The following is a 26454-nucleotide window of genomic DNA, read 5'->3' on the forward strand; positions in this document are numbered from 1 at the left end:
CGGAGCGCACATTGGGAAGGCGGTGAAGCAAGCACTGAAACGGACTGGGGCACTCTTTTTCTTTGGCTGTGAAGAAGGCGAATTTGCACTCCCCCAACTAAGCTGGACAAGACAAGCAAAAAAGCAACTTCTTCCATCCCGGGCATCATCATCCTCACCATCCACCCACAACTCATTCTTATTTAGCTTCTCTCCGCAAGAATTTCTTCAATCTCTTTCTTCTCGAAACCTCCCTCAACAGACTTCTGATTCTCTCCTCCGTCTTCCCTCCATTGAGCTTTCAATCTATTTACCTTTCGAAATCCTTCGTTGCTTTTCCCTATTGACGTCTCATCGCCAACGTGATTGGAAATCGCACAGATTCTTCTCCGTTCCGCTTCATTTTGACCACCACATACGATTAGCCACAGAACCTGACGCAGTACACTTTTTCCTTCTTCTTTGAATTGCATCTAAGCTACTGCATTTATTTTCTTTGCGTCTAGCATTGTGGGTATCCATCACAACTCCTAGCCTTCTGTCAAATTCCCATCCGCGAAATATATTATTGTTTCAGTCTGCTCGTTACTGACCCGCAATTCCGCAATTAACAGACGAGCCACGGAGAGGAAAAGTTATCTCATTTTAGATTTCTTCCTCTTTCTTCACTTATTGTCGCCTTCGTCGCATAGAAGCTTTCTGCCATTGTTCATATACTTTTGGCCACCCAAGACCTTTTCTCCAACTCGTCTCCCACTGCAGAATCTTACACGATGTCCGACACGACCCAGCCTCCTATGAACGGCAACTACCCCGCGCAACATGCGTATCCTGACTCCTACAACCACGCCCATACTGCCGTGACCAGTGTGTCCAACTTTCAGCCAGCGCAGTCATCTACCCCCACCAATGCCCCTCCTAACGACCAGAAGAATGGAATATCTAAGGATGAGGTTGGGTGGTACTTCGTTGAGCAGTACTACACCAACATGAGCCGTAGCCCAGAGAAGCTGCACCTCTTCTACTCCCGGCGGTCGCAGCTCGTCTTTGGTACTGAGGCAGAGTCGGTTCCTGTCGCAGTCGGCCAAAAGGTGAGTTCGATGCGCCTGGGACTAGTTGCGCCCTAAGAGCATTGCTAACTTGGCTACCCATTCGCTTAGGCAATCAACGAGAAATTCAAGCAACTTGACTTTCAGGACTGTAAAGTTCGTGTCTTGAACGTTGATTCTCAGGCATCGTTTGACAACATCCTGATCTCCGTCATTGGTGAAATTTCCAACAAATCCGAGCCGTCCCGGAAGTTTGTGCAGACTTTCGTGCTCGCCGAGCAGCCCAACGGCTACTATGTTCTCAATGATATCTTTCGGTACTTGGTCGATGAGGAGGAGATTGTAAATGAGGAGGCCGCTCCGGCTGAAGCCCCCTCCGCTGCTGCGGCCCCTGCTGAAGAGCAGGTCGCGGAGCCTGCCGAGGAACCTGCCGCTGCTGAGGCTGCACCTGAAGTGACCGAAGCCCAGGTTACTAACGAAGCTGCTGTCGCTCAGGTGGACGAGAAACTTGAGCAGGCCCAGGAGAATGGCGAACCAGCACAGGTCAACGGAGCTACTGCGGAAGAGCCGGAGGCTCCACAAGAAGCTCCTGCCCCGGTCGAGCCTGAAGCTGCGGCGCCGGAAAAGCCCACAACTCCTCAGCCCACCCCAGCTGAGCCTGTGAAGAAGGAGGCTCCTGCGCCTGAAAAGGAGACCGCTGCCCCAGCAAAGGCTGTTCCCAAAACCTGGGCCACCATTGCATCTAAATCCGGGGCTTCAGCTCCTGTTGTCCCTGCTATTCCCGTCGCCCCGCCTAAGCCTACTCCTGCTCCTGCCGCATCTCAGCCTTCCCCTGCTCCTACCCCATCCCAGCCTGCTCCTACTGCTGCTTCTGCTCCTGCAGCTGCCGCGGCTGAAAGCACTCTCGAGCAGCCGACTTCCACTGACGGTGCTGGCTGGCAAACTGCTGGTCACGATCATAAGAAGACCCAATCTCGTGCCGCCGAAGAGCAGAACGTCCTTGCATACATCAAGAATGTCAATGAGAAGGTTGATGCAAGCTTGCTCAAGCAAACTCTCTCTCGTTTCGGAAAGCTCAAGTACTTTGACGTGAGCCGCCAGAAGGTATGTTGACCATTGACTCTCAACGCTTTGAGGAGAATCCGAACTGACCTGACTGTTTTTCGCAAAGAACTGCGCCTTCGTTGAGTTTGCGGAGCCTGCCGGTTACGCAGCTGCCGTCGCTGCAAACCCTCACCAAATCGGATCCGAACAAATATTCGTTGAAGAACGTCGTCCCCGCGGTAATGCTTATGGTGGCAATGCTAACTACGGTGCTGGCCGTGGTGGCGCAGGTCGTGGCCGCGGTGACCGTGCTGGCAACCAGGGCCGTGGTGGCTTCCAGCGCGACGGACGTGGCGGCTTTGCTCCCCGTGGCCGTGGAGGAAACGTGAACGGCAAGCCCCGCAACCAGCCTCAGGCTGCTTAAAGGGTCTGTTGAAGACTCTCTCTTTACCTTCCACGATTCTTAACCCTTCCTCCTGGTCCAAAGCAGCATACCAAGTTGAGGTGCTACGATGATTCCAGGGCATGTATTACTCACATCTACTCATAATGACATCCATGTGTTATGTGGCCCCCTCTCATCACACTGCATGTTAGCGGTTGGAAAAGTTCTTATGTCATTTCCTCACTGGGAACTCCCTTTTTTCCCCGTTTCTTTGGTCATTTGATATATGACTTCTATTTCCTATCATTGTACTCTCATGACCTATTTCACCTGTTCTCTTTGCCTTTTCTAGCATAGCGAGCTCGAAGGCCAACACTGTTCTGATTGTTCTCTATTTATTTATCCTTTCACTAGTTCGAGTGTCCTCTTTTTCCAGATGCGTGTTTTGTTGGTCATGTTTTCTCGAGCTGATGAATTGTAAATGGATGATTTATGGTTGTCTCCATCGTTTGATATGCTTATCCTTTCATTGGGGGTTGCAATAGGTGGCGAGACGGTTCACCAGTGAGGAATGGCCTTGGACCAGAGAACCTACATAGCTTACGAGCCGAGAGCAGGCCGGGTGTGCTCTCGCTACGAGCAGCATTGGCCGGGTGTGTAATAATAATAATGGATATTTCACCATTGTTGAGCCGATGCTTAAGATAGAGACCTAACCAGGTACAAGTCTATCCCTCGTCATAGATGATGCTTAAATGTCTCTTCCTTGCGGTCCAGGCTGGACATATCAGATGGCTGTGCAGGATAGTGCCTCAAAAGCCCATTTACCTGTCTTCTCAGGTGGATCTGACAGGTCAGGTGAAAATGCAATTTGCCCGGGTAAACCTCCAGATAGTCCAAGCAATAGAGCAGAATGTGTGAGAGTTCTTCAGGCGGCAAGATCTGTGTGTATCCAAGGGACATAATGGCGATGACATTCTTGTTTCCATTGGTATTAAGAGCTTGGGATCACCAGAAAACCATGCGTAGAGGACAAGCTATTTGAGACCTGGAGAAGCGGTATACAATGCAGCCTTGTGATTGGTTCCGCGAGTGTCTAAACAGTGGAGCGGAACGTTCTAGATTAGTAGCCTGAGGCAGTCAGGCAAGTCAGAAATATAGAATCACTTAAGATGTGGTCTCAGCGGACGGGGCAATTCAAAGACGGAAGCAGAAAAAGCCAAGATTGAGGTGAAAGAGGATGCGGATGAAGCTTCTAGATCCCCAAATACAACCAGCAGCCTGATAGACAGGGGCTAAGAGAAGCTCCAGCTCGTCAGAAGGCACTGGAACCTTGTTGGAAGCTCGACCAGTGGAACAGCGGAGAGCATGGAAGTTGCTGGATTGCCGTAGAAACACCGCATCGAAATTTCGTCTCCCGCAGCCCAGAAAACATTAAGTCGGCCCTCCCCCCTTCAGCTATTTTACTTCTCTCCTCAGTCGTATCTTGTTCTCATCTTCAAAAAGTCTCATTCTCAAACCTATTTCCTCTCTCCCCTTTGACTCCTTCGCTCCATCTCTCTGCGAACTTTTTCTTATCTCTCCCCCTACCGCTCTTTCACGAATCCACCTAATTACCCTTTATGTAAGTCTCCTCAGTTGCCCCTCAGTCATGTTGGACACCTTTTGCTCCCAACTGCCTCAGATAAATACGGGTTGAGATTCTCGGGCGGCCTAGCTAACAGTCTGTCAATCATCAGAATCTATATTTCTCATATCTCGCTCTCCCTCCGCCATCATGTCGTCCGAAACCTTTGAATTCCAGGCTGAGATCTCTCAGCTTCTCTCGCTGATCATCAACACTGTCTACTCCAACAAGGAGATTTTCCTGCGAGAACTCATCTCGAACGCCTCCGATGCCCTCGACAAGATCCGCTACCAGTCCTTGTCGGATCCTACCAAGCTCGACTCGGGCAAGGACCTTCGCATCGACATCATCCCCGACAAGGAGAACAAGACCCTCACCATTCGTGATACCGGTATTGGTATGACCAAGGCTGTAAGTTTCACTCCGGCAGTCTCGACTGTAGATTGGTGGTTGAAGTAATCAGATTGACTGACTTGCTTGTAGGATTTGATCAACAACCTTGGTACCATTGCCCGTTCTGGCACCAAGCAGTTCATGGAGGCTCTCTCCGCCGGTGCTGATATCTCCATGATTGGTCAGTTCGGTGTTGGTTTCTACTCTGCTTACCTTGTTGCCGACCGCGTCACCGTTGTCTCCAAGAACAATGATGATGAGCAGTACATCTGGGAGTCTGCCGCTGGTGGCACCTTCACTCTCACCCAGGATACCGAGGGCGAGCAGCTCGGCCGTGGTACCAAGATCATTCTGCACTTGAAGGATGAGCAGACCGACTACTTGAACGAGAGCCGTATCAAGGAGGTTGTTCGCAAGCACTCCGAGTTCATCTCCTACCCTATCTACCTCCACGTCCTGAAGGAGACTGAGAAGGAGGTTCCTGACGAGGAGGCTGAGGAGACCAAGGAGGAAGAGGATGAGGAGAAGAAGGCCAAGATCGAGGAGGTCGACGACGAGGAAGAGAAGAAGAAGGAGAAGAAGACCAAGACTGTCAAGGAGAGCAAGATCGAGGAGGAGGAGCTCAACAAGACCAAGCCTATCTGGACTCGCAACCCTGCCGACATCACCCAGGAGGAGTATGCCGCCTTCTACAAGTCCCTCTCCAACGACTGGGAGGACCATCTGGCTGTCAAGCACTTCTCCGTCGAGGGTCAGCTTGAGTTCCGTGCTATCCTCTACGTTCCCAAGCGTGCTCCTTTCGACCTCTTCGAGACCAAGAAGACCAAGAACAACATCAAGCTCTACGTCCGTCGTGTCTTCATCACTGATGACGCCACCGACCTCATTCCCGAGTGGCTGGGCTTCATCAAGGGTGTTGTCGACTCTGAGGATCTGCCTCTCAACCTGTCTCGTGAGACTCTCCAGCAGAACAAGATCATGAAGGTCATCAAGAAGAACATTGTCAAGAAGACTCTTGAGCTCTTCAACGAGATTGCCGAGGATCGTGAGCAGTTCGACAAGTTCTACTCTGCTTTCAGCAAGAACATCAAGCTCGGTATCCACGAGGATGCTCAGAACCGCCAGACTCTTGCCAAGCTGCTCCGCTACCAGTCCACCAAGTCTGGTGACGAGGCCACCTCTCTCGCCGACTACGTCACCCGCATGCCTGAGCACCAGAAGCAGATCTACTACATCACTGGCGAGTCTATCAAGGCTGTTGCCAAGTCTCCCTTCCTTGACAGCCTCAAGCAGAAGAACTTCGAGGTTCTGTTCCTGGTTGACCCCATCGATGAGTACGCTTTCACTCAGCTGAAGGAGTTCGATGGCAAGAAGCTGGTCGACATCACCAAGGATTTCGAGCTCGAGGAGACCGAGGAGGAGAAGGCTGAGCGCGAGAAGGAAGAGAAGGAGTACGAGAACCTGGCTAAGAGCCTCAAGAACATCCTTGGCGACAAGGTTGAGAAGGTCGTCGTGTCCCACAAGCTCGTCGGTTCTCCTTGCGCTATCCGCACTGGCCAGTTCGGTTGGTCCGCCAACATGGAGCGTATCATGAAGGCTCAGGCTCTGCGTGACACCTCCATGAGCTCTTACATGTCCTCCAAGAAGACTTTCGAGATCTCTCCCAAGTCTTCTATCATCAAGGAGCTGAAGAAGAAGGTTGAGGCCGACGGTGAGAACGACCGCACTGTCAAGTCCATCACCCAGCTGCTCTTCGAGACCTCCCTCCTCGTCTCCGGCTTCACCATCGAGGAGCCTGCCAGCTTCGCTGAGCGTATTCACAAGCTTGTGTCTCTTGGTCTGAACATTGATGAGGACGCCGAGACCACCGAGGAGAAGCCCGCCGAGGAGGCTGCTGCTCCTGCCGAGGCCACCACTGGCGAGAGCGCCATGGAGGAGGTTGACTAGACGGTTACGCTCTAATGTAATATTTTACGACCTTTTTCAAACCTGTTCCAGCGGTATTTGCATCAGGATTAATCACTGAACGATATTGCTTTCTTCGATTGATGGGAACGGCAGGAGATGGTATATCCTGAATGATGATGGTGATTCACAACGAATGGCGTTCTTGAGCGTTTTTCTTTTTACTCAAGGTACTTCGACTTTGAATTTTGTTCTTAGTGTTTCTTCTTATGAAGATCGTGAGAGCGTTTTCAGTCAGGTAGACCAATAGTTCATCGGAATAAAAGCTTTATTCTCGTTCACTTGGATCCATAGTCAATTCTGTAGATCAGGACTGCTCCGTCTTGCTGGTAGAAGTTCTTGATTCGACCTCTATAAATGAATGGCCTGGTATTTTCCTACGCTTCTACGACCAACCAGCCAGCATCAAGGATAGCATACATATAGGGATGCAAGGGATGCCTATAAGAACAGGGAGGCACTATGGTACATACGTCTTCCGGGAGTAGATGAGAGGATATGTAGCACCACAGAATACAGTGGATATGAAGTTTGGACTGGCAGGGTCAAATGTGTTAGAAGAACCGATGACCTGAACGACCTAGACACCTCAAGACACCGAGATTTGCTTCCCATACATCCATCCATGTATATGTATATTGAACAGAGATGTCAACGAAGAAGAAATTGGTTGACGAAGACCAGCGACCATCAACAAAGGACACGAAAACAGAATCCGACGCCGAAGCACGAAAATGGATAAGTGGGAAAGGAATAGTCTGGATCGATCGTCTTTTGCATCGTTATTGCATCGTTATTGTCGGTCAGATCGTTTTTTCGACGTCATGAAGTACTGGATGTCCTTTCCAGCTTCAATTGCAGGTGCTGCAATAGTCAAAGCGCCACTCAGACAGACTGCGTGATGATAATCCCCAGGCTTTCGCAAGCCACAAGGCAAGCCCTCCCACTACACCGAGGCTACCGACGATCTGGACAATCGCCCACCCTCGTTGTTTGAGGTCGTCGGACCACCACACAATACCCAAGGGATCATGTGGACTTATACTGGTAACTCGACATTCCACCTTTTTCCCGTCCTGAGTACGGACGAACAGTCGACCGCCTGCATTCTCCGTAGGAAGGCGAAGCCCGCAAAATCCGGGAGTTTTTGTAATCGGCACCAGCGAACCATCTACAACACACTCCCCGAGCCTTTCGGTGAGCCAGACGGCCCTTTCTCCTCTGGCCAAGGCCGCATATCTTTCTCGTTCGTTCTGGAGGCTTCGCTGCAAGTCTGAGGCCCACTTGGCCAACTGTACGCGGGCCATCTTCTCCTCACGTTGTGTGTAATCCGATATTCGGGCCATGGTATAGCTGGGGAATCGTCCGCTAGGCGGAGACGTGATGCCCTCCAGATAACTAGCAGAGAGGACTGAGGAGGTAGATCTGGATACAGTACTCTGGCCGTCAAAAGGGTTCGTGCTGTGCCGTGAGACCTCCCATTGCTGTCCTTGGTCATGTTGTCTCTGAACAAGCTTCTTAGCAGCAGAATGTCGGATCCATGCCATGTTGTCGAGATCGAACAACTTTTGTACAAGTAGCGAGAGTTCGGAGGGTGCCAGAGGCTGCACATAGTCTGGGCTCATCAATGTGCTAGCGTCCATGACGTCTTCATCATCTACTTTGGCGGATGAGACGGCGAATGGTGAGTGGCTCGAGAATCTGTCTGCCGCTGCAGAAGTTCCATCCCCAAAATGGAAGGGTTTTATGGACACCATCTGGGCTTTCGCGTGAAAGGACGATTTGAGAGCCGCAAGTTGGTCCGCAGTCAGTAGATCTGACTTGGATATGAGGGGAATAACATTTGTCCAGGCGCAGAGCTTCCCGATGCACTCAATATCCGCCGTAAGTGTGTCTGGAAGGTCAGCACGATCGTAGGAATGGAAGTAGCTTGATGTAGACCACTTACTCTCCGAGATCAGGTAGAGAACAGCGTCTACTTGTGCTCCGCCGTTGCCAGCGAGTAGATTTTCGAAATCGGTGTTAGAGGAATTCACGGCCGTCGTGGCCCGCAGGAGCTGTTGCTGAATGTGATGAATAATAGCATCAGTTTGTCCGACTCTACTCAAGCCGTTGCCCGCAGTATCGACGAAGCATAGGTTTCGTTCAAGAACAATATCGCCACTGCTCTTTCTCCTCCGCAGAACGCGAGAATCCTCCAGATCTGACCACCACGGAGGGTAGGGTTTGGTGCTAGCGTAGATTTCCGAGATCACCGCTGCTGTAGTTGGGGGCTGCGCGCGAGCTGACAGGTTTGAGGGAGATAGTGAGGGGAAGGGGTCGACATGCACGATATCTTCACAAGCCTGTACTATAGATTTGATGAGGGAGGTTTTCCCGGACCCTACTCGTACGTCAGATATAACTCAGCCAATACTCCGAAACTCAATTTTTTCAGAGACGAAGCGACTCTCACTTACCGCAAGCGCCAGCTATGAGCACTTTGAAGCGGCCCATAGTCTTTCCTCGATCTGTGAACGGTCTCCGACTAGGCATCCTGATGCTAGGCATGATTAACTGGGATGTACTGTCGAATCCAGCCGAACTCGGCGCTTCACGAGCATCATTGCCCTCATCCTCGGAGCCCACCGCGTGGCTGCTGAGATCGTCTGTGATAGAAATTTCGTCGAGGTGCTTCATGGATTGATTAGAGACAGACTTCGGGCTGCTGGGAAGAGAGGAGGGTTCGTCGGGGTTGAGCGGGGTTAGTGGACGGGATGAAGCACGATCTGACGGCGGCTGCAAAGAGACCTCTGTGCGAAGGGAGTCGAACTGCCTGATGGTAGATCTACGACGGCCGAGTGGTGGCGCATCCACGCCATTCTCATCCTCACTACCGTTCTCATCGACGTCGAGACTGATATCAGGCCGTAAATCCGCTACAGCTGAGCCGGAAGAGAGCCTATCGCTAGTGGATCGATCGAATATGTTCTGAGATGAGGATATGCTGGCCTCTTGAACAGAGTCCTCAAGACTCTGGACTCCATACATATACTCTTTCGAGACATCGGAATCTTCGAGCGAGAGCTCCTCCGAGTGGGATGTACGACTGCGGGCCAGGAAAAAGGTCGCAGGGGCGGTACTGCGGGGATCGGTCCACGGCTGTTCGATGGAAGACTTGCGGGATCGAGGCATGGAGACCTCAGGCACAGGTGGTCTCATGATTAGTGGAGAGTTGGTGAGTATACTGGTAGAAATGCTCGGTCCCCTTGAAGGGGATGATGGAACATGGTATGGGGGGCTTTTGCTGCTACTGGGGGAGGTGGATGCTGCAAAGAGATGAGCTCATTCACAAGGTGACGGATAGTTGCAATTCTTAGGTACGTAGACAGGTACCTTAGATAGGGTTACACCTAAGGAAGGAAGCGGAAAGGAGGGAGGTATGCAGCTGTCTGGCTGTCCGAACACCTTCTCTGGCGCGAACGAGGTTGATGACCATTGTGCCATGTTAGGTCATGTTAGGTCATGTCATGTCATGTCATGTTATCACCCCAGCCCAACAGTTACCCCGCAATTTGGCCGGAGTAACTTTGTAAGCACTTTACTCCATAGTCAGACCACCTCCAATGGATGGTTATGTAATCCACGTGACTCCTCAGCAATGTACCTTAGTTTCCTCATACTCTGCAGCAGAAATGATAGCTTCGAGTTGGGGACTCTCAAGTATTGCTTATTATTTAGCAACGGATCACAGAAACAGTAATCGAGTGATCAGGTGACCAGTCCTTGAGTCACCGCCTAAGCATGCCGTTCTTCTTTACTCAGTACTTCGACATCTTCGGATAGATAGAGGCTCGTAACCCAAGGAAACGATATCTGCTACCTCGCGCTACAGAGAGGTAGGCGTACAGGTCACTCTGTTCAGTCGGCCAATAATCTTTGCCTGAATTCTGTAAGAAAAAAGCTGCTACTCCGTGACGAACTCAGACCCGCTAACTACAACGGAGTAGCTGATCATCATGCAAGATCCCAATGCTAAGAGCATTATGAAGGCTTCACATCCCCATGTACCCGAATAGATATAGTTAGGTATTAGTCTAGAAGCGCATTTGGACTGGATTGGATGGGATAAGCGATGTCATTATTCTGAATATCGTACTAAATTGATCGTTTCACATTCAAACGCCTCAGAAGACCAATCAGGCTTTGGGTATCTGATTTTCAAGTCAGATGCGATCTAGATACTAACCTAGGAGAAATTCGGTAGGTAGCCCAGTCACTCCGAGTGGACACTACTAAATTTTAATGGTAGCTTCGGAGGCTCCATTCATCTAACAAAATAGCTCAAGGTAGTCGTGTAGATGAACTGAAAAGTGCCCCGTTAATGTGATTTTGTTGAGTAGTGATAGGCCCTGATAGCATGGTTGTTTCGAGGAATAATACGAAGGATTTAAGCGGCCCTGCCCGGTTTACCTTGACATGGAGATAGGACTTTTTTTATATGATCAGGTGCATGGACACCCTTCTGGGTATGTTGTATGCCAATCATTCATATCATGATTATTTTTATTATTGCAGTTGGTAATCAAGTGGTAGTCTTGACTTGCACAGGCGACCTGGAGGGAACTTCCTAGGTAGTCTAGAGAATAATCCACAAGCGCACCTGCCGCTTTTAAATCTGGCGAGGAGATAAAGAGCTGAGGCTATGCTTGTTTAGGAAAGGCAATTCACAGATTAGGTTTAGTCCCGGAGGGAATATGTGAACAACTCAAGAGCAGAATCTGGATCCATGGATCCATGTTCTGGGCTTCTCCAAAGGGAGTCATTGGGGAGAGTCAACCTGATAGGTAACTCTGGTGATAGTCAAGGAGTTCAGCAAGTAATAAGCATGATGTTCCTCTGTGAAGTACAAGAATATCAAAAATGGTGCTAATGCTCCATTAACATGATGTTGTTCGGGAAGAAGATCATCGGCCGGGGGCTAAAGTACTCAGGTTTGCCACTCATTGGAGCCCCCCGAGAAGACACCGATTGGGGAAGTATGGATCAACCTTTCGGTATAAGGGAAGGCTGGAAGTTTACAGAGAAAAACAGGAAGTATACTCGGTATATCGTTATGTATGTCCCATGGGTCAGGCCAGAGTAGAATCTTCATCTACTGCTTTTGCTGCCTTTTTCACTTACCAGCAGCCCTTGATAAAATTGGCACCTTTTATTATGATAAACCCATCCTGTTCCTACTTCTGGATTCGCCTGATAATTCTTGTCCTCGTGGCTGGAGCTTGATTAGCGGGGAATAACCTGTTGTCTTGATGGTTGGCCAGTTCCTTTCTTTTTTTCCCTTCATCATTTCTCTGCCCTTGACGCGGATGATTATTCAGTTGCTCCATAGTAAATTGGCAATATTCATGTTACTCTGTGGATACTTATTGTGCAGAAGGGTGTTTGCCTTCAGTTCCAGAATCACAAAACCAAATACATAATAGTAAAATGGCTTGCAGGCTGCCTCCCCTAGTAAGAACCTATCCGAGTACTTCTTACTGCTTCGTACTTTTTGTTTCGCTTACATCCGACAAATAATAAGACAGTAGTAGCCTGTACTGGTTGGCCTAGTTAGCTACTTGCGTTAGCTTGTCCTCTTGTTCATCCTCTTGGGTTTTTAATATACTCTGTCTCGCTTGTGTAAGAATTATTTCTTGTGCATTATTTTTTCTGTTGTTACCATTTTTCTTTTTTCTTGGATATTACCAGATGCATCTTAATTGAATCATTTGACTTTGTAGAGATCCCGAGCAGCTGAGCAGAACCATTATTATACTAGTATTACTCCGCTACCCATAGTAGTAAATTCGGCTCCATCTCTTTTTCGTAGCTTTTAGCCGGTCGCTTTTCCACGCTTTTTCTTACGAGATGCGGACACAGAGTAGTACTTGGTTCCTAATAGCAGTCAGACTTCTTTTTCCACACCCCCACCACCACATCTCCTCGTCGCTCTCATCCTCTTGCAGTTTGTCGACCTGATCAGTTTCTCTTTCACTACTCTACCCATGATCTATCTACAATCCTACCGTCATGCACACCAATTCGTTCTGTTGAAAACTTGACAGCCTTGTCAATCTCCGACCGGCCGTTCGCCGGAGCAGAGTACTTCCTCCACTGTGCATTTTGTCCCGCTTTCCTTAGCATTACATTGCGATCCGAGGCTCTCTTCACTCTTTTCCTCATTGAATGGTCAAGTCCCCATTCAGCGTTGTTTGACCTCATCGTCCATATTCTGCAGTTTCCGACAAAAAAGAGAAAGAAATCAAGTTGAGAAAGACTCGAAGCGAAAGCAACCGAATTAGATCACGATCGCTTCTTCTGCACCCGCCCGTACCAAGCCATCATGGACCAGGACAACTCGATGGCCTGGCCAGGGTCCCTTCAGGAACAATCGCTCATGGCGGCCTCTGGCGAAGATGAATTCACTAATTTTCTGGAGTTTGGAATGCATTTCCCCGATCTGGAGGGGCACGGACCAGGCGAGCGACAGCTACAATCTCCTCGTTCTCTTCCCGCCGCGGTGTCGATGATGCCTACCACCACTGCTGAGCAGGAACAACTGGTCCGCATGGACACAGACTCCCTTCCCAGCGCTCACCCGTCGTCATCCTACAACAATCGCATCATGGGAGATTTCTCGTTTGACCTTTCCGGCCACAGCCAGCAATCTCAACCCCAGGGTCAAATTCCCTCGTCCTACACCAGCGCTCCTGTAACCCCAGCCTTCTACAACCAGGAACTTGCACAACCTCAGATATACCATCATCCTCAACAACCGCCGCAGAAGCAGCTGCAGCAACAATCCCATCATGGACTGCCTACCACCTCGCAACCCTACATTCCCCACGGCCAGGCGATCATTCCCCCTACTCCGAACAGTATTGAGCTTCAGGGTAATGCGGCACGATATCCCGCCCAGGTGGATGAGAACCACGAACTGTACGACCGATACCCTCGCATGAACGAAGAGCAGGTGAGACTAAACAAACGCTCCCGGGGCGTCCTGCGCTCATTGTGATGTGAGCGCACAGGCTAATGCATGCACCCGCATTGACACAGGCACTCTACACTCCTCTCGTCTCTCCCGCCATGACACCGTTAGAAACTCAATTTCGACTGCCCGAGTATACAATTCCCGGGGAGTATTTTACCCCCCTCACCTCTCCAGCTCTTGAGGCCCAGAACTCCAACGGCAATGGCTATCCGTTCCAGTCGGTATCCGAGGTCGGTTTTCTGCACTCTCCTGCCGACGCTATCCCCGGCTCTTCTGCTCCTTCCTCCCCTGGCTTGATGAGGAAACATCGTCGCCGGCCATCGACCACTAAATCGTTTTCCTCGCGCGCCAAGAAACAACAATCGCCATCTGTGCGCCCACAGACACGAAAGAAGTCAATGCTGAATCTCAACTCCGACGAAGTTCTCAATGGTCTCAGCCAAGATCAAGGAGTCTCCAAATTACTGCCTCACGGTGTGAGTGGCCTTCGCCAGAGCAGCAATGAGAGCTCCGACCAAGATTCTGTATCGCCGGAACCCCTTTCGGAACCGTTGATGCCGCCGCCTGCCCTGCCCCCTGCGCGAAAGTCCCCCGCCATAGTGCCACAAGCCGACCAGTCGCAAACGAGTGCTCCGGCAACCCCAGCAATGTTGATGCGTCTTCAACGGCCGCAGCCCGCCGAGAATCCAACGGGTCAATTCAATGGCCAAGCAAGGCTCGTATCCACAGAATCTTATGACGATGTCATGGAGGATGTTATGCTCCCGGAAGCTGCCAACCCGTCATCACAACTCTCTCGACCTCAGGTCGCACGCATTGATAGCACCATGAAGTCAGGCTCGGCTACACCAGTTACATCAGCGAGTATCACACCGTCGCTGGAACCCAAGTCAGCACCAGTTATGGATCGGAATCCTGGCTCCATTGCGCCGAGCCCACGCACGATGGCCATGCCTTCACCTAGCGGGCCGATCGCGAAAAAGTCGGATACACCTAAGCTTGGTCCGATGGGGAGAAAACGGCAGAGCTTGAGCTCGACACACGCCAGTCCTAATTTGCGACCCAAGATCAGTCCTAGCATTCAGCCCTTGGTGCGCGGCGAAGGTAAGCAATAACATCTGCCCTGCTATTATTCCGATGATCGGCACTAACCAGAATCACGTATCCTTGCAGGCATTTCAAGCGAAACCTCGGCTCTGTACTTGGCGTCCAAATCTAACTATCAACATATTCTGGACGGAACGCTACTGCCTGGTGTCTCATATCCCGAAACCTTGGCTGAGAATCTCAGCTCAAAGAGAACGAATCACAAGCTCGCAGAGCAGGGCCGCAGAAACCGAATCAACAACGCCCTCAAGGAAATCGAGTCTCTGATCCCATCCGCATTCATTCAGATGAAGCACGCCAAAGAGAATGTGGCCAGTCATGCCAAAGGTGACAAAGAAAAAGAGAAAGAGAAAGCCGGGGCACAAGCAATCAGCAAAGCCAGTACCGTGGAACTGGCTATTGACTATATCAAGGCCTTGAAACAGGAATTGGAAGAAACGAAAGGAAAGCTGGTCGCTGCTGAGGCTCGAATAGGAGAGAATCGAGCCACGAAGGATGAAGGCTGCAAAGCGGCCACAGTATCTTCACCGGAAGACGGGAACTCGAAGAGCGCGAATGGCACACAGGGCTCTAGTACGGCAGAGGCCGCTGTTACTAGCACGGAAGCTACTGGCTCGACATAATCATGCATGGGACTTGATCGTCAAAGAACCTTTACATTCTCCCTACCAGCAGCTGGGAGCATGATCACGCGGTATGGGTTACGAAGCAAATCTGTTAGCAACACAATGGACTTAGACATGCCAGGAGGGAACGAAATAATAGGTTGACCAGTACGACCACCTGTATAGTGACACTACCTGGAGTTCAACATCCGTCGACCACGGATGGGCGTTATCTTTTGTCACCTGGTGTGGCATTTGTCTGTATGTTTGTCAGTTGTGGTTTGTTTGCTTTGTTTTGTTTTCTTCATGGGCGCGTTTATATGGCCTACATCTCATTGCGCTGACTTTCGGTCAGCCATGCCATTCTACCATTTTACGACTGTAGATCTAGTTTGTTCCCTTTGCTTCCTTTTATGTATCTAGACTCCGTGTTCTCTTCTGTATTTCCTACTTCAATCGAGGTGGGTAATCCAACAAACAGTTCGAGCCATTGGAGTATATACATCTGAAGGGAATGTATGCGCGGTGCTTGTAACAGCAGCTTTCCGTACGTAGTTGGTGTTCTGATTCCACTCTCCATCCGCCAGATGCCTTCAGGGGACAGGCGACTCTACGATGGATTTGAACGTAGAATGATTCTATTCGCTATGCAATTGACATGTTCTGCAAATGACTTTTTTTCTGTTCATGTCTCGTGGGAATCATTTAACCCAGCCTAATAGTCTCTCATCACAGCGACCATCTCATCCAGGCGCGCCACCTCGCCTAATAGCAACGCCTCTTTGGCCCTCCACTGCTCTAGAAGCACCAATTCGGGTTCAGATAGAAACCGCTGCTCGTTGCCCTTGACATCACTCCGCTCCGTCTTCTCCAAGAAATCCTTTATCCGGCTACGCTCAAACCTCAGACGCTGCAGACAACGTGACATGGCCTTGTACGTGTCCTGCAGCACACTGTTGCAGATGCGGTCAGGGTCGTAGTACCAGAGGTAGATTGTGCGCGATGGCTGGCGCTGAGCGTCCCGTGGCACTTCTTGCAGGTCCACGAATCCGCCTGCTTGCATGCTCGCAAGGACCTGCCGCAGGTCCTTGAAGGGGAGCAGACTGATCTCTTGGAGTCGCTTCTCGTCTAGCTTGCCCTTGGCATGGAGAACTCTGACAACCCGCAACGCAACGTCGCCGTACCGAGCCTCGATCATCCGCTCCAGTTCGAGGTGCCGGAGCTTTCGCGCTAGATGGCGGAACTCTACTGTCCACGTGATGAGGCCCGAAACCATGCGTTTGGATGTGAGGTTGTGGGGTGGCTGCGCCAAAAGAGAAAGGTGTTGGTCAATCTCAAAAGTACGATTACTGCCAGAAGACAGTCCATTCGCCCCTTCGTGGTTTGTTCCATCACCGTCACTTTCCAGAGGCCGTTTCCCACGCCTGCCATCTGGCTGCGAGGTATCCATCGGACCCGTAGAACTAGAAAGGTCAAGCCGTGGATCGACGTCTTCAGCTAATGCACTGAGAGCTATCGGCACAGAGTACTGTTCTCCCTCTTCTCCTTCGCGAGGTATCTCGGCAGTGTCGCGGCACTGGTGGGTCTGGTACTCAATGCGTCGAAGTAGGCATTCATATACTTCGGCTGTTGCTGGCGACACACCCTGCTCAGCTAATTCTATAAAGCGGCGATTTCGTAGTGCGACATCGAGCTTGTTATAATTGACTCGGACAACCAACCCAGACTGAGTGTCACAGCTTCGTTAACTCTTCCGTTCAGATACGGTGGCATATCATTCGTGCACTCACCTCCATTGGAGTGGTATCGTAGCCCATTTCGTCGTCCGACCATTCGTTCTCCTCTTCCTCATTCTGCTCATCGTTTGCATCGACGCTGGCAAAATCAGTTCGGGATTTTTTATTGGGCTCGTCAGCCCTCCAAGAACTGTATTTGCGTTTGGCGCCTCTCGGAACCCCGTGGACTATCAGACCGCGGGTCAGGTCCCCGTCCGTTCTCTCCTTGAGCAATCCGAGTGTTCCTTCTATGACTGCCTCCTCTAGCCTCTTGCCCTTCAATGCCTTGATCTCTGGTTTAGATCTTATGACTCGTTCTGCGTCGAGGATGTTGTCTGCATGGCTCTGGAATTGTGCCTCCCTAACACGGATGATATAACCATGGGCCGCTAGGGCTTTCAATGTCGGATGAAGAAGCTCAGGCCGTTCATTGGAGTGTTCGCCATTGAGTCCATTCGACTGTTCTTCGTCTTCCTCATGTCCGGTATGCTCTTCAGAAACGCCATTGGCCTTGACCGCCTCGGATGTCAATTCCGGCAAGGTCTCCAGGTAGCTCACTTGGGCATGTCCGAGATACATGATGGTCGACATGACGGTCGCCGCATACTTGCCCAGTCGTTCCTCCACAAACTCCAGGATTTTTCCAGACCGGACGAGATAGTATGCAGACTGCATGTTGGCTTCATAATACGTAACACCATCATCGTAGGATGTGTAATGGTAGACAAGATGCTGCTGAATCATAGCAGCGAGCGCGGGGAGAAGCTGACGATTTGGAAGTTCGGAGTAAGCCTTCAGGCGAGGCAGGTTGAGGCGATCATAGCGCGAAAGTGTTGCGAAGATTCGCTGATTTTCAGAGAAGAGATCAGCTCATCAGATCATTTAATGGTATATTCAACCACCCCCGCCGAAGTACTTCAGGATCTCAAGCCAACATGTCGCGGGGCGCAAACGTACCCCAAACAACTCCCCAAAGTTCTCTTCTACAAGAAGCTCGCATAGCTCCGCAGCAAACTGTACAATGTCCAAATTAGCAGCTGATGCGCAATGAATTAACTGGTCAAGCTCAGTTGCCTGTCGCATACTTGTGAGGTCATTTTTCAAGCTTCCCAATGAAGCTGGCAACTTTCAAGTTTTCAGGAGGAATAAATCGACATGACCGGATAAATAGCATAAAAGAATTATAAGAAGTAATAAAGAGTTCGGACTGAAATAAGAACCTGCTTCAGAGCTCATCGGTCTTTATTTGAATCATCTGCATCTTCTGCTACTTTTCTCTTATCGCATGCCTTGAAAAAATCACGTGTATTGATATCACCTGACCTCACCTGACACGGAGGGTGATGGAAAAGCCGGTTCCGCCCGCACTCGTCATTTCGGCCAATCAGCAAACGAGTAATCAAGACGCCGGCATCTTGAAGCTTTTGACATCGTTTCCAACCCGTCCATCGACAGACAGCCAGCCTTCTTGTGCTCTCCCCCCTCTCAACCTAACCAATTGCTGTTAAGCCTTCCGGCTTCCTACGTCTCCTCTCCTCCTCGTTCGATAATACGCACATGCGATAATGCTGTCGCGGTCTACCCTCAGCCGAAATGCGCCCCGTGCGCTCTCTGCTGCCAGCGCCAGCAGTCGTCGCAGCATGGCCTCTGCTGCGACTCCCGGCCTTCAGTACGATGTCTCTGAGTCTGCCGGTGTGAAGGTCGCCAACAGAGAGGTCGCAGGCCCAACCGGCACCCTGGCGTTGGTTGCAAAGGCCGGCTCCCGTTACCAGCCCTTCCCTGGCTTCTCCGACGCCCTCGAATTCTTCGCCTTCAAGGTTGGTTTTATAGCTCGTTTGCGATCCTTGCAGCTTATCGGTGTGAATTGATGTGATCTCTGACGGTTTCTACTTTCAATGGACAGTCTACACTCAAACGGTCGGCGTTGCGGATCACTCGGGAGGTTGAACTGCTGGGCGGTGAAGTTTCCTCGACACATTCTCGTGAGAACGTCGTTCTCAAGGCCAAGTTCCTCTCAAAAGACCTTCCTTACTTTGCTGAGCTTTTGGCGGAGGCTGCTTTCCAGACGAAGTTTGCAGGTATGTTGACGACAGTCGTCAGTCATTACCTCCAATGGGACATTGGCTGACTCGAAACCTCAGGCCACGAGTTGAACGAGCTCGTCCTCAACCTCATCAAGTACAGACAGCAAGCCCTTGCTGCCGATGCTGAGAACATCGCCGTTGACGCTGCCCACGCTCTTGCCTTCCACCGCGGTCTGGGTGAGAACATTACTCCCTCCGCCAGTGGCCCTTTCGAAAAGTACCTCTCTGCCGATGCCATCGCCGAGTTTGCCAAGAACGCCTACGCTAAATCCAACATCGCCATCGTTGGCAGCGGCTCCACCACCGCTGAGGTGTCCAAATGGGTTGGTGAGTTCTTCACCGAGGTCCCCAGCGCCGGCGGCTCTAGCCAGTTCAAAGTGCAGCCCAACACTGCCTCCAAGTACCACGGTGGCGAACAGCGTATCTCTTCCAAGTCTGGCAACGCCGTTGTGATTGCCTTCCCTGGCTCTAGCACCTTTGGCACTTCGGGCTACAAGCCTGAAGCTTCCGTTCTTGCGGCCCTCCTCGGCGGCGAGTCTTCCATCAAGTGGACTCCTGGCTTCTCTCTCCTCGCCAAGGCCACCCAGGGCTTCTCTCAAGTCCGTGTCGCGACCAAGAACAACGCCTACTCCGACGCCGGTCTCTTCACCATTACAGTCTCTGGAAAGGCCGATCAGGTTGCTGCTGCCAGCAAGAACGTCGTTGACGTCCTCAAGAAGACGGCTGCCGGTGAAATTGCCGGTGACGAGATCAAGAAGGCCGTTGCATTGGCCAAGTTCCGTGCTCTCGAGTCCGCTCAGACCCTCGAGACCGGCCTTGAGGCCACCGGTGCTGCCCTGATCAACGGCAGCAAGCCCTACCAGATTGGTGAGATTGCCCAGGGCTTCGACAGCGTCACTGAGGCGCAGATCAAGGATGTAAGTCTTTTCTCTTTTCCTACTCTCGGCATACTTTGAATCAATGTCACCTGGCTAACTCACCTTCCTTCTCTAGGCCGCCAAGTCTTTCCTCTCTGGCAAGGCTTCCGTTGCCGCTGTTGGAGACCTCTTCCAGCTTCCTTACGGCGAGGACCTCGGTCTGACCGTTTAAAGTGTAAACATTACATGTTAGACTGACTTGGAAAAAGCGTCCTTTCCCATTCATGTGTCTAGATCAATCTTCGCAGATATTCTCCTTTGTGATGTGGCTGTAGTTGCGTGACTGTAATACAATTGTATCTTATGCCATTCGGTGCGTTCCGAGTATTATAGACCGTCTTACACCCGATATTCCTCCTCTGAAGCCCTATGTTTGGGGGCTGCAGAAAGTGCGTCGTATCCTTTCAGATCTCCAGACATGATTTGTGATTCTTCGAGCAGCCGCAGTGTGATTGGCAAAGCATGGATCTGTTGCAGGCGCGACGTCTGGCAATTCGGTCATACATCAATACCCTACAAGTAAATGGACGTCATCTCATTGCGAGAACCTAGCTCTCGTTGATGCTATACAGATATCATCCCATCGTAGGTTGTCATATCTACAGGATTTGGAAGACTCTTTGCCGAATCAGGAAATGAATAATCCGAAATAGTCCTTCAGGGCCTTTTTACTGTTTCCTGGGCTTTTACTCCGAAGCATATATGCCCTACAAACAACCCAAGTCAACTTGCTGGTAAATGAACGCCCCATGGTTTGTAGGTGCTATGAGGGTAAGAAAACAGGATCCTGCTCACTATCTATCAGTCAGGTTGTCCCTTTTAAGATAACCTTGTACAGATCCATCTGCACATGATATTCATGTTCTTGGCTGGTTGTCATGGTTGTTGAAAGACGCCACTATACCAAGGTATATTCATTAGAGCATTTGACCATGATTACCGCAACTGCACAACTCCCGGAACTGATATAACTTTTGCTTTTGATAAACCCTCACTATCTATACTTTGGAAGAAGCAGACAGCTTCCAAACTGGAGTTCAGCCAAGGCCAGGGAAGCAGGGATTATGAGCTCGAAGGTATCCAGAGTCTGGTATTAAGGCTTTCGAAAATAGCAGCAGATAGGGACAATATTATAGATTTCTTGATAAGTCTAATGAGGACCGTCCTGGTTCTATAGCGCCCAGGCAGTTACTATTTACATCGGGTATTATGAATGACTTGAACATAGCTCTAGAACAAGCGGTGGACCGGGTGCGCACGGAGGCTAAACAGCTATAGCTGTTAGCTCCTCCGATCTACTCCGTACAGAGCCAATAAAGTATGTGATCCGACAATATATTCTTCCGCCATCTGATTCAGACCGTGCATACTGCATAGTAGAAGGGTGTTTCAAACCTTCTCTAGTGCTTAGCGGTGACTTTGTCGCCTGTCAGTTTTTCGACTGCTTCCTTGGCCCTGTTTCGGTGCAACAGAGACCCGCAAGTTAGCCCGGTATCACTCCTCGGCATCACATGAAGATCGCAATGAAAGCGTGAATCCAAAAAAGGAAAGAGGGCAACAGAAGGGATAGAAACTAGAAACACCTGCGGTCAACTTACATGTCACCAAGAGCAACCATGCAGACGGTCTGCCAGATCCCGAGACCAATACGAGGAGTAACCCCCCGATAGAGACCCTTAATACCGTTCGTCTCGTAGATGTATTTGAAGGTCTTGCCAACAGTCAGGTTCTTGGGCCGGTTGGGGTCCTCCTTCTTGCTTTGCATCTCGACCCGGATAACTTCAATGGGCTGGTTCCATGCGGAGAGACCACCGCCCAGACCAGAGGCAATGACCTTTTCAATGGCGCTCAGTTTTTGATTCTCGTCCTTGTTGGTCACCTTACGGATAGCGGTCTCTGCCAGACGGGAGAGACCAAAGCGAGAACCCCAGTTCGTGGTTTGGCGGATAGCCACCGCATTCACACCGCGGTTGATACCACGAATACCTTCCTTCCGGTAGATATCCATGAAGGTAGCAAACGTACTCGGGGGCTTGACACCCTGAGCAGCCATCTTATGCTTGGTGATCTCGACCGTCTTCATGCAGGTACAGAAACCCATGGTCGCATATGCTTGCGCAACGCCACCCGTCATACCTCCAGCAATGCCTGCCAGGAAGTCGGGGGCACCAAGCACCTTGGCACGGAATTCCGCCTCGGACGCGACGAACAAGAGGACAGCGCCTTTGGTGGAGGCCTCAATCCAGGCCCACGGAATGAGACCTTGATAATCTGTGGAATCATCCCGCATCAGTTGTTGTACCCCACAGCATCGGAGCGCGGGCAAAAGGGTCACTTACAACCGAGGATCCCGCCACGACCCCATATCCGCGCCATAGCGCCGGGGAAGCTATCGCCTCGGTTGGCAGCCATGGTCGTCTTGATCACTTCCAGTGGCTGGGAAATTGTAAGCGAGAGACATCGAACCTCTGAAAATCAATGAAATATACCTGTCCCAGAGTGGTGACCCTGTCGTTGCCCATTAGTCTCTCGACCCGTAGTTGTCCAATTAAACGGAGGAGCTGAGGGGATAAACTTACTCGAACATGTTCAATCCTGCACCGACTGTATTTCCAATAAAATTAGGACCAGGTCATAGACTGCAAATTTTGCTGGTGTTGTGTATGATCCATGATGGGGAAGAGACTTACGTAGCAGATTGCTGAACTTGACAGGCTTCTTCTCGAGAGTATGGCCAGTAGAGGCCTTCTCAGCAGTAGTGGCTGACATCTCTGACCTTGGGGTAGCACTGAAAGGGGCCCTGACCAAGGGATGTAGGGGGCTTCGTCGCCTAAGGGATCACGAGAATATAAGAGATGTTCGCGAGCGAAACAGTGTCAAAAGGCGAGCAGAACAAGGAAGATCCGTCGAATAAGGTTGAAGATAGAGATGGGGGAGGTAATGAATTGAGCCGGCGGGCAGAACAAAACTTTAATTGACAAGGCAACAGAAGAATGGTAGAAAAAAGGAAGCGGGGGGGGAAGCAGAGGGAAGTTATAAAGCAGCAGGGGAAGGGGGAACAAAGTCCGCCTGTTGCTTTGAGTATGAATCCTACACTGTACTTCGTAGTACGTGACGGAGTAGTAACAGTTGTTGGCCTCAGGCCCAGAGCGTCCCCCTTCTTTCCCCCTCAAAAACTACAGGCAGTGGCACACAGGGCGGAGTTGCTACCACAACAACGATAAGCGACCATTCCTATTTCCTGCCCCCTATTCGGCGGATTGGGGAAACACTAAGCCATATTGAGCCACTATCGGGCCATTCGGTGCACTAGACCCATTGCGGGCCGGCGGTGTGATTTGGCCCGAGGAGGGATCGGATTTGAGTGGCTGCTGTGCATTCTGGAACCACGGAGCAAACCGGGGCGCTCCCAACATCATCAACATTATTCCTGTATGGTTGAGAGATCAAATCTGCGTCCTTATCATTATTATCGCTCGTGATTTATTTGGCTTGATCGCCAACTGGCATACTCATGTTCACCTCTTTCGCGAGACATCTGCCATTCCACTCGGTTCCCGCCCCCAAAAAGGAAAGAACAAAAGGGGGACCTTTACACTTCAATAGATACCTAGATTCGGATGGACGTGAATTGTAATCGTTTTCTGCGCGACCCTAAATCCTATCATACACCAATCAAAGAAAGCCCACGATACTCGGCACGTCCAGTCTATTGTAACCAAATGTGTGAAAAATAATACAGATTGCTCTACTTAATCATAATCGAAGAAGATGGATCCCCGCCTGCTTTTGTCATGTCATCTCAAGAGGAAATTTACAGCTTAGCTCCAACGAGCTTGGCGTATGCCTCAGTGCTGAAACTCTTGGGGCGCTCAATGGGAGCACCGAGAGCACGGTCGATGATCAGCTGGGGCAGGACACCGAGGGCACGGGAGACACCGAACAGGACGGTGTAGTAGTTGGCCTCGGTCAGGCCGTAGTACTGGAGAAGAACGCCAGAGTGCTAAAGATGGGTCAGTCTACCGTGATCGCTCGCAATATCGAATCAATCTTGAGAAGGGAGGAACTTACGGCGTCAACGTTGGGGTAGGGGTTCTTGGTTTTGCCATGCTCGGTCAAGACACCAGGAGCAATCTTGTAGACCTGGCTGACCAGCTTGAACATGGGGTCGTCGGGAAGCTTGCGGAGAGCAAACTCGCGCTGAGAGACGTAGCGAGGATCGGTCTTACGAAGGACGGCGTGGCCATAGCCAGGAACGACCTGGCCGGCATTCAGAGTGGACCAAAGGTAATCCTTAATGGCCTGGTCGCTGAGGTCGTTGCCAATACTCTTCTTCATCTTAGTGAGCCAGTTGAGCACTTCCTGGTTGGCCCTGTTGGAGAAAGGACACAATTATTAGTAAAACGAAATCTCTTCAAGGATATCGAGTTCACACCAGGGGCCGCTTACAATCCGTGAAGAGGACCAGCCAATCCATTGAGACCAGCAGCAAGAGAGAGCATGGGCGAGCTCAGAGCACTACCAACGAGGTGGGTAGTGTGGGCGCTGACGTTTCCACCCTCGTGATCGGAGTGGATGGTCAGGTACAGGCGCATAAGCTCAACAAAGTCATTGTTGTCACCGTAGCCGAGCTGGTTAGCCAAGTTGAAGGAGTAGTCCTTGTCCTTCTGGATAGGAGCGACCTTGCCATCCTTGAAGACATTGCGGTAGATCTTGGCCGCAATCGTGGGGAGCTTGGCAATGAGATCCATGGAGTCTTCGTAGGTGTAGTTCCAGTAGTCCTTCTTGCTGATACCCTTAGCATAGGCCTTGGCAAAGGCAGACTCGTGCTCCAGAGCGGTAACGGCCAGGGAGAACTGAGCCATTGGGTGGAGAGTGCTGGGGCAGCGGTCGATGAGCTCCTCGATGAACTTGGGAAGGTCGGAGCGAGCAGCCCACTCGGCAGACAAGTCGCGAACCTGCTGCTCGGTGGGGATCTCACCAGTCAGCAGCAACCAGAAGAGACCTGAGTATTCTTAGCATAAGCTTTGTGAGAAGTTATCCGGATTCCTGTACCTTCAGGTAGGGGCTCCTCGCCGCCGGGTGCCTTGGGAAGAAGCTTCTGGCACTCAGGGATCTTTCAAAAAGTCAGTATGCGCCGATCACGTATAGCATCGCCAATGAGAGCCTACCGTGTAACCTCTGAAACGAATACCCTCTTCGGAGTCAAGAACAGAGCCCTGGTGAAGATAGTTAGCTGGCGTTCAAATCATCGCTAAGGGTGAGGGAGAAGAAAAAAGGATCCCTGAACCTACCTCCCAAACGAGGCACTTCACACCACGGGCACCACCGTAGGCCTGGTCAAGAGTAACCTCGCCGATGACCTTGCTACCATGCTCTCTGTGAACAACCGCTCGCTTGATTAGCACTCGCTGTATGGTAGGTAGCAATTCAAAATACGCTGTGCGCCTACTTTCTGAGCTTCTTAACCTTCTCGATCTCACCGGGAAGCTTATCGGCGAACGTTTCCTTGAGGGACTAAAAGAAGAAGCTATCAGTAAAGAGAGTTCGAAACATGTCAATTGAACCCGAACAAGCGTCACGAACCTTGGCCTTGCCAGTAGAATAGCAACGCAAGCCGTTAAAAGCAGCGGACTGCACGGCAGGCTTAGCCGTGATAGAGGTGGAACGGAGAGCGAAGGCTCCGAGTCTCATTGTGGAAGCCATCTTGTATCAAACAACTTATTGAAGTTGAATGTTTGGTATGCAAAGGAAAAGGAGGGTATATCGGGAATCTTGGTGTAGAAAGGAGAGATCAAAAAAGAAGGAGGTGTTCAAAAGTTGAGGGAGAAGCTCTTTTGCGGCCCTTTTTTCCATCTGACCGTATCGATACAGCCGGTACACCAATGTGACCGTAACGACCGGCAGGGAAGCCAGGCAATGATGGCAACAGCGTGTATTCCGTACATTACGGTAATCCCCAACCCAAGGGAAGACGCAGCCGGACTCCCGAGTGCCAAGCCACCTTTTTTCTTTCGGCGAGCTTCCTTGCGATGACGGATATTATCGTATTTGCACCAACCAATGTTGGTGTGGTTTCTCTGAAACTCCACCCGCCAAATTCCGTCGCTCGGAAAAGATAGACGGGGAGCACGGAGTACCTACCTTAATAAACTAGTGCAAAGGACCGATAGGTATGGCACACCAGGCATATGTAGTCAATATGGTAAACTGTACCTCTCTACGGAGTACGGAGTACAACTATTGTATTTACCAAAATTAAGATATGATCATGGAATTTCATTGTTTGCCCTTTTAGGAGTAGGAAACATGCTTTCGTGGGTGGCTCGTGGCACTGTATAGATAACTCGGAGGCTATGGCTGGGTGACGTCGGCACGTCGCCATCAAAACTGTAGCCCGTGAACCGAGCCTTGTGACTGGCTTAATGGGGTAAACTGATGTAGAAGAGGAAATGCGAGGTTTCTGTAAAGTCTTATCCAAAAATAATGATAGCAAACCTACTTGAGCC

General features: G+C 50.7%; 8 protein-coding genes across 8 annotated transcripts; 4 read left to right on the plus strand and 4 right to left on the minus strand.

Moving 5' to 3' along the window:
- Positions 1-752: 752 nt before the first annotated feature.
- On the plus strand, positions 753-2496 carry ALT_6323 (NTF2 and RRM domain protein; the record flags this gene model as incomplete). Its single annotated transcript, XM_033560325.2, has 3 exons — positions 753-1070; positions 1140-2132; positions 2200-2496. 3 exons carry the CDS (start codon positions 753-755, stop codon positions 2494-2496), a joined length of 1608 nt encoding a protein of 535 aa, XP_033416216.2.
- Positions 2497-4234: 1738 nt separating this feature from the next.
- hsp90 (chaperone Hsp90) lies at positions 4235-6424 on the plus strand (the record flags this gene model as incomplete). Its single annotated transcript, XM_033560324.2, has 2 exons — positions 4235-4495; positions 4568-6424. The coding sequence occupies 2 exons, from the start codon at positions 4235-4237 to the stop codon at positions 6422-6424; spliced, it is 2118 nt and encodes a 705-aa protein (XP_033416215.1).
- Positions 6425-7293: 869 nt separating this feature from the next.
- On the minus strand, positions 7294-9643 carry ALT_6325 (uncharacterized protein; the record flags this gene model as incomplete). The annotated part of the gene is made up of 3 exons (XM_033560323.2): positions 7294-8336; positions 8391-8825; positions 8902-9643. The coding sequence occupies 3 exons, from the start codon at positions 9641-9643 to the stop codon at positions 7294-7296; spliced, it is 2220 nt and encodes a 739-aa protein (XP_033416214.1).
- Positions 9644-12806: 3163 nt separating this feature from the next.
- On the plus strand, positions 12807-15187 carry ALT_6326 (phosphate-sensing transcription factor PHO4; the record flags this gene model as incomplete). The annotated part of the gene is made up of 3 exons (XM_089600050.1): positions 12807-13436; positions 13523-14561; positions 14613-15187. 3 exons carry the CDS (start codon positions 12807-12809, stop codon positions 15185-15187), a joined length of 2244 nt encoding a protein of 747 aa, XP_089455512.1.
- A 697-nt stretch (positions 15188-15884) lies between these two features.
- On the minus strand, positions 15885-18041 carry ALT_6327 (DNA-directed RNA polymerase III subunit rpc3; the record flags this gene model as incomplete). Its single annotated transcript, XM_033560321.1, has 4 exons — positions 15885-16895; positions 16960-17790; positions 17902-17958; positions 18030-18041. 4 exons carry the CDS (start codon positions 18039-18041, stop codon positions 15885-15887), a joined length of 1911 nt encoding a protein of 636 aa, XP_033416212.1.
- A 468-nt stretch (positions 18042-18509) lies between these two features.
- On the plus strand, positions 18510-20117 carry ALT_6328 (ubiquinol--cytochrome-c reductase subunit 2; the record flags this gene model as incomplete). The annotated part of the gene is made up of 4 exons (XM_033560320.1): positions 18510-18761; positions 18848-19022; positions 19086-19945; positions 20022-20117. 4 exons carry the CDS (start codon positions 18510-18512, stop codon positions 20115-20117), a joined length of 1383 nt encoding a protein of 460 aa, XP_033416211.1.
- Positions 20118-21539: 1422 nt separating this feature from the next.
- Positions 21540-22714, minus strand: ALT_6329 (putative mitochondrial DNA replication protein (Yhm2); the record flags this gene model as incomplete). Its single annotated transcript, XM_033560319.2, has 5 exons — positions 21540-22216; positions 22285-22381; positions 22435-22453; positions 22525-22549; positions 22636-22714. The coding sequence occupies 5 exons, from the start codon at positions 22712-22714 to the stop codon at positions 21540-21542; spliced, it is 897 nt and encodes a 298-aa protein (XP_033416210.2).
- Positions 22715-23759: 1045 nt separating this feature from the next.
- Positions 23760-25651, minus strand: cit1 (citrate (Si)-synthase CIT1; the record flags this gene model as incomplete). The annotated part of the gene is made up of 8 exons (XM_089600051.1): positions 23760-23948; positions 24017-24317; positions 24395-24950; positions 25001-25061; positions 25117-25164; positions 25240-25356; positions 25415-25462; positions 25532-25651. The coding sequence occupies 8 exons, from the start codon at positions 25649-25651 to the stop codon at positions 23760-23762; spliced, it is 1440 nt and encodes a 479-aa protein (XP_089455513.1).
- Between the last annotated feature and the right edge of the window lie 803 nt (positions 25652-26454).

The sequence above is a fragment of the Aspergillus lentulus genome (genome assembly GCF_001445615.1).
Source record: "Aspergillus lentulus DNA, contig: Alt12, strain: IFM 54703, whole genome shotgun sequence".
In the NCBI taxonomy this organism is placed as follows: domain Eukaryota; kingdom Fungi; phylum Ascomycota; class Eurotiomycetes; order Eurotiales; family Aspergillaceae; genus Aspergillus; species Aspergillus lentulus.